The 15,037-nt window shown below is 43.4% G+C and overlaps 1 protein-coding gene across 1 annotated transcript in view; it reads left to right on the plus strand.

Annotated features, from left to right (window-relative positions):
• The first annotated feature begins 3,324 nt into the window (after positions 1–3,324).
• The window catches only part of ppp2r5d (protein phosphatase 2, regulatory subunit B', delta), a 31,740-nt gene continuing 20,027 nt past the window's right edge, over positions 3,325–15,037 (plus strand). Inside the window, exons 1-3 of the mRNA XM_049601112.1 lie at positions 3,325–3,456; positions 11,084–11,197; positions 14,176–14,353. Coding sequence (XP_049457069.1) covers positions 3,430–3,456; positions 11,084–11,197; positions 14,176–14,353 — 319 coding nt within the window. The 5' untranslated portion in view covers positions 3,325–3,429. The remainder of the gene's footprint in view (positions 3,457–11,083; positions 11,198–14,175; positions 14,354–15,037) is intronic.

Here is a 15,037-nt window from a genome sequence, read left to right on the forward strand (position 1 = left end):
CCGTGTCCCGTAACATAACGGATTTATTTCCTGAAGCTGTCTGCATAGCTCTGATGTTCATTGGTGTGACGTTCGTTTATCATCAGGTATGCGTCCCGCCTCTTCCTGTCATCCAGCCTCTTCCTGTCCGTCAGCTGTTGCCCCTCCTCTTCCTGTCCGTCAGCTGACCGAAATCATGTTTGAACAGAGTTTGAACCTGATGTTTGAAAAATGCTGCTCAGGTGGGACAAGGTAAAACATATTTATTTTATTGGTCCTTGAAAAATCTTGGAAAGGTTCTGAAATCCATGAAAATGTGTTTGTTTTTCTTCAGTTTTGGGTTTTTGTAAAGTTTAAAATCAAATTCAGAGAGTTGTTAAATAAAGCCGTTACACTTCCTTCAGCTGAATGATCCTGTTTAACTTCAGCTACTGTTACTGTACTTTTTTTTACAGTGTGGCACTGTTACTGCAGTGGAGTATTTTTTTTTACAGTGGAGTATATTCTTTATATAGTTGTTCTATAGATATATAAATATTTATCTTATTCTTACAGAAGGGGTATTTAATGTTTTAGTATTTTTTAAAGTTTTTTAAATATTTTTCTGATTGTATCATATTATTGGATTATTTTAGTATTTCTATTTGATTATATTTTAAATATATATTCTTAACATTGTATATTCTATTTATATTTTAAAGATATCTTATTCTTACAAAAGGATATATTTAATATTTTAGTATTTTTTAGTATTCATTTTTTTGTATTCTATTACAGTATATTCTTTATATTTTATTTTCTGTAGATATTCTATAAATATTTATCTTAGTCTTTCAGGTGGATTTATTTAATATTTTAGTAAGATATCTTATTCTAGTATTTTTTAGTATTCATTTTTTTGTATTCTATTACAGTATATTCTTTATATTTTATTTTCTGTAGATATTCTATAAATATTTATCTTAGTCTTTCAGGTGGATTTATTTAATATTTTAGTATATTTATAGTGTTTTATAGTATGTTTTTATTGTATATTACCCAAAGATAAATATTTTATTCTTGCAGAATATTTTGTGTTTATCTGTGTTTTTACCAATGAGCGTATAAAATGTGAGAGATCAATAAAGTTGGGTTGAACTGAATGATTGTGTGCTGTGATGTTTCTGACATGAAATAAAAACAATAATAATAAAATAATGATGTGTGATTAAAGTCAGCCTGCAGGACACTCCTCAGAAAACCTCAACAGAACTGAACTTCATACTGAACACACAGAAACATGTTGTAATGACCCTTTAACCTGTGACTGTTTGAGATGTAGGATGGCACAGCGGTCTGGTGGTTAGCACTGTTGCCTCACAGCAAGAGGGTTCCTGGTTCGATCCCAGGTGCTCCCACATGTTCTCCCTGTGTCAGCGTGGGTTTCCTCCAGGTGCTCTGACATGTTCTCCCTGTGTCAGTGTGGGTTTCCTCCAGGTGCTCCGACATGTTCTCTCTGTGTCAGTGTGGGTTTCCTCCAGGTGCTCTGACATGTTCTCCCTGTGTCAGCGTGGGTTTCCTCCAGGTGCTCTGACATGTTCTCCCTGTGTCAGCGTGGGTTTCCTCCAGGTGCTCTGACATGTTCTCCCTGTGTCAGCGTGGGTTTCCTCCAGGTGCTCTGACATGTTCTCCCTGTGTCAGCGTGGGTTTCCTCCAGGTGCTCTGACATGTTCTCCCTGTGTCAGCGTGGGTTTCCTCCAGGTGCTCTGACATGTTCTCCCTGTGTCAGCGTGGGTTTCCTCCAGGTGCTCTGACATGTTCTCCCTGTGTCAGCGTGGGTTTCCTCCAGGTGCTCCGACATGTTCTCCTGTGTCAGCGTGGGTTTCCTCCAGGTGCTCTGACATGTTCTCCCTGTGTCAGCGTGGGTTTCCTCCAGGTGCTCTGACATGTTCTCCCTGTGTCAGCGTGGGTTTCCTCCAGGTGCTCTGACATGTTCTCTCTGTGTCAGTGTGGGTTTCCTCCAGGTGCTCTGACATGTTCTCTCTGTGTCAGCGTGGGTTTCCTCCAGGTGCTCTGACATGTTCTCCCCGTGTCAGCGTGGGTTTCCTCCAGGTGCTCTGACATGTTCTCCCTGTGTCAGCGTGGGTTCCTCCAGGTGCTCCAGCTTCCTCCCACAGTCCAAAGACATGCAGGTTAATTGGTGACTCTAAATTGTCCGTAGGTGTGAATGTGAGTGTGAATGGTTGTCTGTCTCTATGTGTCAGCCCTGTGATAGTCTGGTGACCTGTCCAGGGTGAACCCTGCCTCTCACCCAGTGTCAGCTGGGATAGGCTCCAGCTCTCAAGAGGATAATCGATTACAAACATGGATGGATGGATTTTAGAGATGTGATGCATCAATAAAATTTGGTTGAAGTTTGCTTGGCTGTGATGTCATAATAAGGTGTGTGGTGATGTGTTGACAACAGCAACTGAAGATACACTGGAGGTTTGACATTGTGATGATTGTGGAGCTGAAGGGTCCCGCCCACCATTAGGGGCCTCGACTGCTTTACAATTATTGGTATTGCTTGTATGATGTACTTGTACTGCAATACAGATGGACCACAGTAATGGCTGTACTTGTACCACCATGACAGACGTACTGCAGTAATAGATATACTTGTACCACAGTAATAGGTGTACTTGTGCTGCAGTGACAGATATACTTGTACAGCAGTAACAGGTGTACTTGTGCTGCAGTAACAGGTGTACTTGTACTGCAGTGACAGATATACTTGTACAGCAGTAACAGGTGTACTTGTACTGCAGTAACAGGTGTACTTGTATTGCAGTAACAGGTGTACTTGTATTGCAGTAACAGGTGTACTTGTACAGCAGTAACAGGTGTACTTGTATTGCAGTAACAGGTGTACTTGTACAGCAGTAACAGGTGTACTTGTATTGCAGTAACAGGTGTACTTGTATTGCAGTAACAGGTGTACTTGTATTGCAGTAACAGGTGTACTTGTGCTGCAGCAACAGGTGTACTTGTATTGCAGTAACAGGTGTACTTGTACTGCAGTAACAGGTGTACTTGTATTGCAGTAACAGGTGTACTTGTACTGCAGTAACAGGTGTACTTGTATTGCAGTAACAGGTGTACTTGTGCTGCAGCAACAGGTGTACTTGTATTGCAGTAACAGGTGTACTTGTACTCCAGCTGTGGCTGAAGGTGTGTTTTGTTGCTGGGGAAGACTCCGGTCCTGCCTCACCTCCCTTCAGCCTCACCCTCATCACTAAAACCACAGGCAGCCAATCAGAAAAATCCGTCCACGCGTTGCTAGGCAGGATGCGCGCGTCAGCAGCCAATCGGATTGGGCGGGTCGGGAGCGGGCGCAGCGAGCTGAGACAGACCGAGTGACAGCGCCTGAGTCCCGGGGAAGAAGCTCACGGAGTCTCCGTGAAAAAACGTGCCTGCAGCACAGTCAAGATGCCGAACAAAACCAAGAAGGAGAAGGTGAGCTGACGGCGTCTTCACCGCCACATCAGTCATTTAAGTATCAAACATGGCGGCTTTGAAGCAGCTGATGAAGACTTTGCATTTGATCGAGTAGCGCTAGCTAACATAGCAACCTGCTAAGGCCCCGCTAGCAGAGGACGGCTAAGCTAACCGCTAGCTGCGGAGTTTGTAGTGGCGGTATAAATGTGTGTGTCAGCCGGTGACACACAGAAGTCGGGTTAAAGGACACATTACCGGCGGTGTCCCGGTGTTACAGCGGTAAACCGAGGTGTTAGCCGGCAGGTAGCGTCCTCGCTAACTAGCTAACGTTAGCTGCAGAGATGGAGGGGCTGCTGCAGCTGGAGCTCCGGGGAGGAACCGCTGCCTCCTCACCGTAAATTATTCATCCAGGAGAAAACAGGCAGATGAAAGTGTGACTCATTCATTCATGTGTGTCGTCATTAAACATGTAAGATGTGATGCTAACCAGCTGAGAGCCGAGGACACACAGCAGGTTAGCTGTTAGCTCAGCCACACTCCGTTAGTTTGTCTGCTGATGTTCGCTTCTGATGACCGAACAGGACACACACCGTCCAGCTGTTTGTTATTCACAGCTGGAGCACTCAAGTACTCATACTGCCGTGTACTCGTACTGCCGTGTACTCGTACTGCCGAGTACTCATACTACCGTGTACTCGTACTGCCGAGTACTCATACTGCCATGTACTCGTACTGCCGTGTACTCATACTGCCGTGTACTCGTACTGCCGTGTACTCATACTGCCATGTACTCGTACTGCCGTGTACTCATACTGCCGTGTACTCGTACTGCCGTGTACTCGTACTGCCGAGTACTCGTACTGCCGTGTACTCGTACTGCCGAGTACTCGTACTGCTGTTACAGGTCAGAGTCTTGCATTCAAAAATTAGCAGCATCAGAATGTAGCTTAAGAAATGAAAGTACTGATACTACTGTGAACAAATACTCTGTTACAATTTAAACCTCTGCATTCAGAAGTGCGGAAGTATCACCATCGCAGTATATGTACTAATAATAATGATACTACAGTGTAGAAATACTCTGTTACAAGTTACAGTGCTGCACTCTAATGTATCGGCACCAGAAAATACTGAGAAGAAGTAAAAGCACTCACTACTGATAATACTACTGATATGATAGTTGTAGTATCAATAGTAATAAGCATAGTACCAAAGTGTAGAAATACTGTGTAATATTTCTTAAAGAATCATACAGTATTGATTGATTGATCAGGTATCAGAGACACTCAGCTGTGTTGAAACATTTGGAGCTGACTCAGGTGGATGGATCCTCTCAGTGGCTGCTGAAAGCTTTCTGTCTGTTTCACATCTCCGTGAATCTGTTTTACAGGACGACACCTGAACACATCGTCTCAGACTTTCACTGATCATTTATTGATGATTGAATTAGCAGACGAATCAATAATTAAAGTTTGGTCATCTCAGACGTGCTGATGTTTAATCAGCTGTGTGAAATGTGTCAGTGTGCAGGTGACTGTGAGTATTAACCCTTTGACACCTGGAGCCACGTCACTTTTACTGTGCTGTGTTCACACGTATTTAACCCTTTGACCCCGAGCCGATCCGTGCCATTTCTTTCACAAACATGGGGCAAACAGGCAACGAGCAACTTGATAAGAAATGTCCTACAAATTGAAAAAAATATAGATTTAGAAAATTATATTCTCAAAAAAGGGAAAAAATTATACTTATTATCATTATTATTATTATTATTAATATTTTTATTATAAGTACATATTTAAAATGATTTTATCGAATTATTGTAATTTTAAGCCCTTTTTTTCCCCCAGGTCATTTCCTTGTGTATTTGTTTTTTTACTTTTTATTAATTTGCTTGTTTTTAATTTTCTCTTTTACTAATTTTAAATTTTCATTTTTTCTCATTTTAAATTTTCATTCATTCATTCATCTTCTAACCGCTTCATCCTCTTGAGGGTCGCGGGGGGGGGTGGAGCCTATCCCAGCTGACACTGGGTGAGAGGCAGGGTTCACCCTGGACAGGTCACCAGACTATCACAGGACTGACACATAGAGACAGACAACCATTCACACTCACATTCACACCTACGGACAATTTAGAGTCACCAGTTAACCTGCATGTCTTTGGACTGTGGGAGGAAGCTGGAGCACCTGGAGGAAACCCACGCTGACACGGGGAGAACATGCAAACTCCGCACAGAAGGGCTCCCACACCAGGGATCGAACCAGCAACCCTCTTGCTGTGAGGCGAGAGTGCTAACCACCACACCACCGTGCCGCCCTCATTTTAAATTTTCTTTTTTCTAATTTTTTTTAATTTTCTTTTTCTTTTTTTTTTTTTTTTTTTTTAACTAATTTTTAATTTTCTTTTTCTAATTTTTTTGTTTTAAATGTTATTTCTTTTCTGATTTTTTTGTTTTTAATTTCCTCTTTCTACTAATTTCATGCAGTTTTGGGGTCATTTCTTTTGTTGCTCTTTGCCTTCACATGTTTTTGAAAGGAATCAAGCCACTTTGCTGTCAGGTTTGGAAGTGATAAACAGACAGGGTGAATAATTTTAGTGATGTTTTAGTCACTGTTAAGCTGAGTCTCTTGTGTGTGAACTGTTTGTTGGACAAAATGAGACGTGAAGACATCCCATCGGACACGTTTTCCTCAGTTTTGTGACATTTTACAGACAAAAAGATGACACTCGGTTAGTGCTGCACAATTTGATAAAAATGTGCGATTGTGATTTGAGTGGACAATATCGTGATTTGCGATTGTGATTCCAATGTAATAAATAAATCGTGAGTCTTGTTGCGTGACTCAGTGTTTCCCTACATTATATCAGGGAGCACTGACCTGACAGAGTTACTGTTATGGACAGACAGTGTGTCAGTGACCATCAACAGACTGAGCACAGTCAAACACGCTGCTCACACAGCAGCGCAGCACGACACTGTACACACAGCGGAGCGAGCCTGTGTTGCGTTCAGGCGTTGTCACGTAAATGACAAATTCCAGCACCATAGCACACCACAGCAGCATGTCAAGTGGGCCGTAGTCTCTATATACAGACTCTACATTCATTGAATGTAGAGTGATGTGGATGTTGTTTTATGAGGCTCTGGTGTCTTTCAGTTGTCTCTTCGTCTTTAACGTTACACGGCTCGGCTTTCTCTCACATGCACTCTTCCTACTTCTCTCTGTGCTGTCTCAAGTGCTGATATAGACTGGTCGTGTTACCGCGGGACGTGGCGACTTTAACTTTTAAACTTTTACACAGCACGTCTTTCTGTTCAGCGTCGCTGTACCTGAATCCAAAGTATCGCCATGTAATAGACGTTGCGTTTTTTTTCGCCACCAACTCAGCCTGTTCATGGTTGAGCTCATGCTGTTCTTCAGCGTCTGTGTTGGTCACTGCTGCACGCCGGCTGCACACAGCAGGATAGCTTGTGGGCGTGATGTCAACAAACTCCACACACTACAGGAGAGGCAGTCACGTTCACAGGCACACACATTAACATTTATTTACATTAAATCACAAACCACAGCCTTTGGTGCGGTTATGTCATCGCACAGCCTGACATCATGATTGCGATTAGATTCATCGTGCAGCACTACTCACTTTAAAAGCAGCAGACTGTGATTGATGACCAGTTTGCGTATCTGAAATACAGGGGCCGATTGCACCAACTGGTCTACACCTGGTCGTAACTCCTAAGACGGTCTTTGTTAAGACCAGTCTTAAGGAGTGGACTTGCGCCCGTTGCACCAACAGGGCTTACGCCTGGTCTTAGCTACGCCAGTTTTAGCTGTGCATGTCCATGTGAATGCCCCTGAAATGCCGCATGTGGCCTGCCTAGAGGAGCGAGGTGACGTCAAATGACGCGCTGCTGAATCACCCTGCGTGCTTGACAGTTGACAGCCCCTCTCATCTGTGTTGACAGTTTATTTACAGTTTAAGATTTGAAGAAAACATGAAGGATCAACGAAAAAGAAAGGGTAACTTTACCGACATTGAAATTATAAAATTAATCGAGCTGTATAGCCAGCACAGAGACGTGGTGTCAACACGTCATCACAAATAAGAAGAAACAGTCGGTATGGGCAGAGATATCGGGGCACATCAGTGTGTGTTCAGACTCTGGCTGCCTTCATACAGAGGCTGACATGAGGAAGACCAGGAAAGATCTCCTCAGCAAGGCAAAAAGCAAGCAAAAATCACCCAACTGGCGGGGGTCCTCCCCGAAAACCTCAGTTTACAGTGACATCATTGTTGACCTATTTGGGGAGGATTCCCCTGCCCCGCAATCAGCAGCTGTAAGGCTGGTGGTAGTGCTGCTAGGGCTGGGTATCATAAAGAACCTCACGATTCGATTCAGTTTCGATTCTTTAGGTAACAATTCGATTCGATATTGATTTAAACACTTCGATATCGATTCAGTAATAAGTAGAAATACACAAATAATTCATTAGAGTACCTGTTGATAATTTAAAAATAATTATTTGTTTATTTTCATGCCCGTATGAACAGCCATGGTATAACTCATAACATTTTTTTAGCAAAAACATCTGACAGTAAAGAATTAGCACAATAGTATGTGTGCTGCTGAATATGGAGTACAAAAGTAAAAAATATGGCAGCACTGTACTGAAACTAAAGTGCATGTAAACTTAAATTATACTTATACTTTCCTTTTGAAACTGTGATATAACTCACATAACATTATTGAACAATAACACATCAGAACTAAGTGCCTTCATTTCTGGTTACATACTAGATGTGCACATGTAGATTTTTGTTTAAGAAAATCAGCTGGTCTACATGTTCAGGCTTCAGTGCACTTCTCTGGGCTGTGACAATGTCACCAGCTGTTGAGAAGATCCTCTCAGCTGGTACACTAGTTCCTGGGATACAGAGGTATCTTTTAGCTTGGCATGACAAAAGGGGGTATTCCCCTCATGTTCCTTCCACCAGCTGAGTGGATTGGTGGAGAGTGGCAGTGGTTTTACCTCTTTGTACCTCATCTAATGCCTTGTCATTTGCGGTTCTGGACACTGCTGCTGGAGTATATGTGTTCCCCAGGAGATCAGCCAGAGCACAAGAGTCCCTTGCTTTCTTTGATGGGGGTCCAGGGTCATCAGCTGGCTCTGCCTACTGCTCCAGCACCTCACCTGCCTCACTGCATGCTGCATTTATTGGTCCACTCTGCTGAAAAAGTAAATGAATCACATTACTAAAGAATAGCTTTGTAATTTTATAGTTATACAATTAGTTTCAAATCCATTGTGGGGAGTTATAAAGAAGTGCCAGTGTTCAAATAATTCCAGGTCTTACTGCATACCATAAGACAACACAACAATAATATTATGTGCACACAGTCTGCATCTTCATTCAATATACATTTGTACTTACAGAGCTTTTGTCAGTTGCCAATGCCTCGGTGATAGTGATGAGACGTGCGAAGATTTCTTCACGCTCATCATCAGACAGAAAAGGCAGTGCCTTGAAGCGTGGGTCCAGAGCTGATGCTAAGGACAGTTCGTCCTTCAGGCCCATGTATCTTGAAATAAAAATAATAAAATTAATTCACAATACAATACAGCTTTTTCCTCATGGTCATGTATTTATTATAAAAAGGCGTTGATAGTGTATAGTAAAAAAACAACTACGTGAATAAAACGCGCCTTACAATGTCATGATGATGTAGAACAATAAATACCTTTTCTGGAGATCCTGGCGCACAGTAGACTTCATCTCCTTCACCATCACGGAGTCATTGGTGGCTGGTTGCATCTCCTCCAGAAGTCTTGCTCTCAGGGGTGCGATGACAGACAGAGTTGGGGTACCTTCCTGAGATATCACCAAGGTAGCTTTCTTCAGTGGCTTCAGAGCCTGTGCAACATCCTCTGCTGCTGTTATGTCTGCCTCTGTAAGGGTGCACAGATCTTTTTCCTGTTTTCGTACTTCAGGGGCAAGTAGTGCAGCGGAGACGTCTGGTTGCTGCTCCAAAAATCTTGTGCACTGTTCCAACGCGTTGGTACATCAGTCACTAATTTGTGCAGTGGGAGGTCCAGCAACTTCCGTTTCTTCTTGAGTGTATGACTGGCTAAGGTGCTGCGATGAAAAAAAGTGTAAATGCGCCTCACTCTGCCGAGAAGCCGTGCGACTGCAGGGATTTTAAGAGCAGCCTGGGAAGCCAAATTGAGTATGTGGGCAAAGCAGCCCACATGCAATGACTCAATGAGACTGACAGCAAGTAGCATGTTGGCGGCATTATCGGTGACAATTACCGGTACTTTCTTCGTTAATCCCCATTCATTTATTGCCTCTGTCAACAAGTTTGCTATATTGCTCCTTGTGTGGCTTTCGTGCAGGGCTCTGGTCTGCAGAACATTTGACAGTAATGTCCACTCGTTAGAAATGAAATGAGAAGTGATAGTTACGTCAGGGTCAGTTGCTCTGGAAGTCCAACTATCACATGTAAGAGCCACTCTCTCTGCCGACTTCAACGACTCCAAAACCGCTGTCTTTACCTCCGTGTACACCTTCGGGACGGTGACTTCAGTCATATATTTGCATGTTGGTATGGCGTATCGTGGTTCGAGTGTGTGTAGCATCTTCTGAAAACCTGCGTTTTCCACTGTATGGTCGTAGGTCCTTGCATATGAAGATAGCCACAGACTCCGTTATCTTCTGTGCACAGGCAGAGCTTGGCGGCAGTTTGCACAGAAAGGATGTGTCGAGTTGCATCTGTTTTGGTTTAACGTTAGCCACAGGTTGCTGCAGAACATCAGCATGGTGTCGGCTAAGGTGGTTGCGCAGGTTCGTGGTATTATTGCAGTATTTTAGTACTGCCTGGCACAGCTTACACACGACTTGACTCTTGTCTGTTACCTGTGTTGTTCCGGGTTTACATTTAAATCCAAAGTGACCCCAAACGTCTGATTTTAAAGTTGAAGGCACAGACTTAATGCTGCTGCTAATAGCTTCGTTGCTTGCCATGTTGTTGTGTACAGTGCGGCTTCCATCCGTACAACGCGAATCACACGGAGGTGTTGCTCACCGCGCCCCCTACTGGTTAGGGGCTTGAATCGATTCAGAGGCTTTTCTGAATCGATATTGAATTGTGAAAAAATATATTGCAGTGCATTGATGAATCGATATTTTTACTCACCCCTAAGTGCTGCGTTGCGGCCTGACACAAACTGTAAATTCGGTGACAGCTCTTCAGTAAGTTCAAACAGATCTCTCCTACCCAATCGAAACCTCTCAATCAGCTCCTCGTCATTATATACGTCCAATGGATTGCTTCTGTCCCTAATTACCCTCTCCAGTCTGAATGCCCGCTGGTTGTACGGACGGTGGATGAGATGTGAGCGCAGAGAGCACAGCTTGATAATGACCTTACACCTGCTCTTGACTAGGCCTAAGATTTACGCCCGGTCTTAGTGAGAAGAAGGCTTAAGCCTAGATGGTCCAACCGGCGCAACTATTAGGTCGGACCTAGAACACCAAGTTACAACCGACTTAGCTTAAGACCAGGCGTAAGCCCTGTTGGTGCAACCGGCCCCTGATGTCTTTCCTACATGTTCCTTCCACTTTTCTCGTGTGTGACAGGAAACAACCAAAGGTGCTAAAAGCAGCATGAAGAACAGTACAAGCAGCGGCGGCGGTGGTAGCGGCGGCAGCGGGGGGAAAGATGCTGCTGTTGCTGCAGAGAACTCAGACGAGGTGAGAGTTTAAATATAAAACACACATGATGGAGTTCAGCGGTCACGTGTTGTGTCTGCAGGGAGGCACTGAGACACTGCTGCCGCTGTTCACTACAGCACACACACACACACACACACAGCTGTGCACAGAAGACATCTCACTGTAAAGAAACAAACGACACCTGAGAGGATCAATAAAGTTTAAAATCAGAGTTTAACCGATACTGATTATTGGAGATCAATATTTCAGACTCCAGTTTATCAGCAGGACACATTTCATCCACAAAATGATTTGTTAAAATCAGTCAAACAGCTCAAATCATGACGAGGAAAACTGAGACATAAGACACATAGAAGAAGAAGAGAGAAGTGAAGGACACAGTGAAGCTTCAGATTAATAAACCAACAGTTTAAGCTTCTGCTGTCTGTCTGTTGATCAATGATCACACTGATCAGATTTAATTTACACCAACAAAGATGTATACCCAACGGCCACTTTATTAGGTACAGCTGTTCAACTGCTCGTTAAAGCACATATCTAATCAGCCAATCAGGTGTCAGCAGCTCATTAACATTTAGTCATGTAGACATGATGAAGACGAGCTGCTGAAGTTCAATCGCAGCATCAGAATGATGAAGAAAGGTGATTGAAGTGACTTTGAACGTGGCATGGTTGTTGGTGCCAGACGGGCTGGTCTGAGTATTTACTGGGATTTTCAGCACAACCATCTCTAGGGTTTACAGAGGATGGTCCCAAAAAGAGCAAATATCCAGTGAGCCAAAATGCCTTGTTGATGCCAGAGGTCAGAGGAGAATGGCCAGACTGGTTCAAGATGATAGAAAGGCAACAGGAAGTCAAATAAGCACTGGTTCCAACCAAGGTGTGCAGAAGAGCATCTCTGAAGCAACAACACCTTGTCCAACCTTGAAGCAGATGGGCTACAGCAGCAGAAGACCACACCAGGTGCCACTCCTGTCAGCTAACAACAGGAAACTGAGGCTACAATTCACACGGGTTTTCTCACCAAAACTGGACAATAGAAGATTGGAGAAACCACATTCAGATGGAAGCATGGATCCATCCTGCCTTGTATCAACGCTTCAGGCTGCTGCTGCTGCTGGTGGTGGTGTAATGGTGTGGGGGAGATTTTCTTAGTACCAACTGAGCATGGTTTAAACACCACAGCCTACCTGAGTATTGTTGCTGAGCGTGTCCATCCCTTTATGACCACAGTGTACCCATCTTCTGATGGGTACTTCCAGCAGGATAACGCACCATGTCACAAAGCTCACATCATCTCAAACTGTTGTTAACTAGCTAATGGTTAACTGTTGTTAGCATCACTGTTAGCTAAAAGCACACAGCTTAAACAACCTTCATTTAACTGAGAACGCTCCGTCAGCCTGAAATATATCACACGGCGGTGTCTCCACAGTGAATCTTCTCTTCAAGAATTATATTAAAATGTATATAATAACAATCTGTGGGTCCATGATTTAGGGCTAACTGACTTACTAGCTTACTCCTTATTTCATCAAGTGCAGCTGGTTGCTAGGTAACAGGAACACCAACAGGTCAGGGAGAGAACAACCGGTGATGTAACCAGGAAATCCTCTGCAGACCAAACCGTCACATTTCAGAGACCATTTACTTTGGCTGATGCGTCCTCAGAGGCTGCAGCGCCTGAACTGAGACACAGCTGATGCACGTTGTTGAATCTATGACACCAAGAATTTAAAAGGGGTTCCAACCAGCAAGGTGTACCTAATAAAGTGGACGCTAAGTAAATGTACTACAGAGACACACTGAGAGGTGATTGAAACTGAATTATGAATATTTTCACAGACTTAAAGGACGTTCAGTGAAACAGATGAAATCACTTCACATGTCCTCCTGAGACCTGTGTCCTCATGTCCTCATATGATGACATCACAGTTTGGCTTGACTGCACCGTATACTCCACTCTGCCTCACTCAGTCCTGTTGTCCTGGAGGACTGTGTTAAGTGCTGTCAAGTTTAGTTCAAATCAACTGGTAACTAACTGTTAACTAACTGGTTACTAACTGTTAACTGGTAACTAACTGGTTACTAACTGTTAACTGTTAACTAACTGGTTACTAACTGTTAACTAACTGGTTACTAACTGGTTACTAACTGGTTACGAACTGTTAACTAACTGGTTACTAACTGGTTACTAACTATTAACTGTTAACTAACTGGTAACTAACTGGTTACGAACTGGTTACTAACTGGTTACTAACTGGTTACGAACTGTTAACTAACTGGTTACTAACTGGTTACTAACTATTAACTGTTAACTAACTGGTTACTAACTATTAACTGTTAACTAACTGGTAACTAACTGGTTACTAACTGGTAACTAACTGGTTACTAACTGGTTACTAACTATTAACTGTTAACTAACTGGTTACTAACTGGTAACTAACTGGTTACTAACTGGTAACTGTTAACTAACTGGTAACACACTGGTAACTAACTGGTTACTAACTATTAACTGGTAACTAACTGGTTACTAACTGGTAACTAACTGGTTACTAACTATTAACTGTTAACTAACTGGTAACTAACTGGTTGCTAACTGGTTACTAACTGGTAGTTACTGGTTCATTTTTTAAAATGCAGTGAAATACGAGAGTCCAGCGCTCCACTGACCCAGAGAGTCTTTAGCGCCGTATTTCAAAGCTCTGTCCATTCAGAGAAGGTGACACATCCCAGAATGCAAAGTTCAGCTGACTACAGGAGCCTGTTTAGTTCAAACCTGCAGAGTTCACTGTTGTTTAAGATCATGTTCATGCTCCCACCACACAGAACAAACAAAGTGATCTGAGAACACTGTTCTGGTACAAACTACAGGACGACTACAGCTCCCAGCACGCACCACTGGGGGGGAGATTATCAGACAGCCAGGAATGAAACACTCCTAACTTTTAATCCTGTGTGTGTGTGTGTGTGTGTGTGTGTGTGCGTGCGTGCAGTCCCAGCAGCAGCAGAGTGGCAGTAAGCGTCCCAGTAACAGCACGCCTCCGCCCACTCAGCTCAACAAGATCAAATACTCTGGAGGTCCTCAGCTGGTGAAGAAGGAGCGCCGCCAGAGTTCATCTCGCTTCAGCCTGACCAAGAACAGAGAGCTGCAGAAACTACCTGCGCTCAAAGGTAACCTAAAATAACACTAACCAAAACTAACCCTAATGCAGGTTTCACGATGCACAATATGAGCCTGGTTACAGCACGATGCAGCGTTGTGCGGTGTCAGCACCCCTGAAGGGGGCTCACTATACGTTATCCCTTACATAACCGACTCCATTAACAGGGATCACTTAAAGCAACTCTTAGAACAGCACTTAGAAAAAAATTGAACATCCACAACTCCACCTCCCTCCAAAGGCCTACTCCCCCTCCTCCATTACGTCCTCATTACATCTATGATAGATGTAGGCGTTGGCATGGTAACGTTAGATAAACAGAAGAGGAGAGCGAGTGTAACGTTACAACCAAGACAGTCAAACACAACCTCGGAGTTTTGAAACTCAACCAGTCAGTGATGACTGATGAGTTTTACAATAAGGTTACAGTGCTAACGTTAGTAGCGTTAACGTTACTAGTAAATGGAAACGCACAAGGAAGATAACGTTAATGTTTCCGAGGCTACGCTACAGTAGGCTAATGTTAGCCATTAGCAACTGGATGCTGTGCTGTGGGAGTGGGAGGAGATGTTATGCAAGCAGTTACGTCAATCGGAGGCCTCCACGTGGTGAAGACAGACAGGACGGCCAATCATTGTATTCAGACCGAATGCAATGATTGGCCGAGTTTTTTTAGAACCATATGAGAATGATA

This window comes from Epinephelus fuscoguttatus, linkage group LG16 (assembly GCF_011397635.1).
Source record: "Epinephelus fuscoguttatus linkage group LG16, E.fuscoguttatus.final_Chr_v1".
Lineage (NCBI taxonomy): Eukaryota > Metazoa > Chordata > Actinopteri > Perciformes > Serranidae > Epinephelus > Epinephelus fuscoguttatus.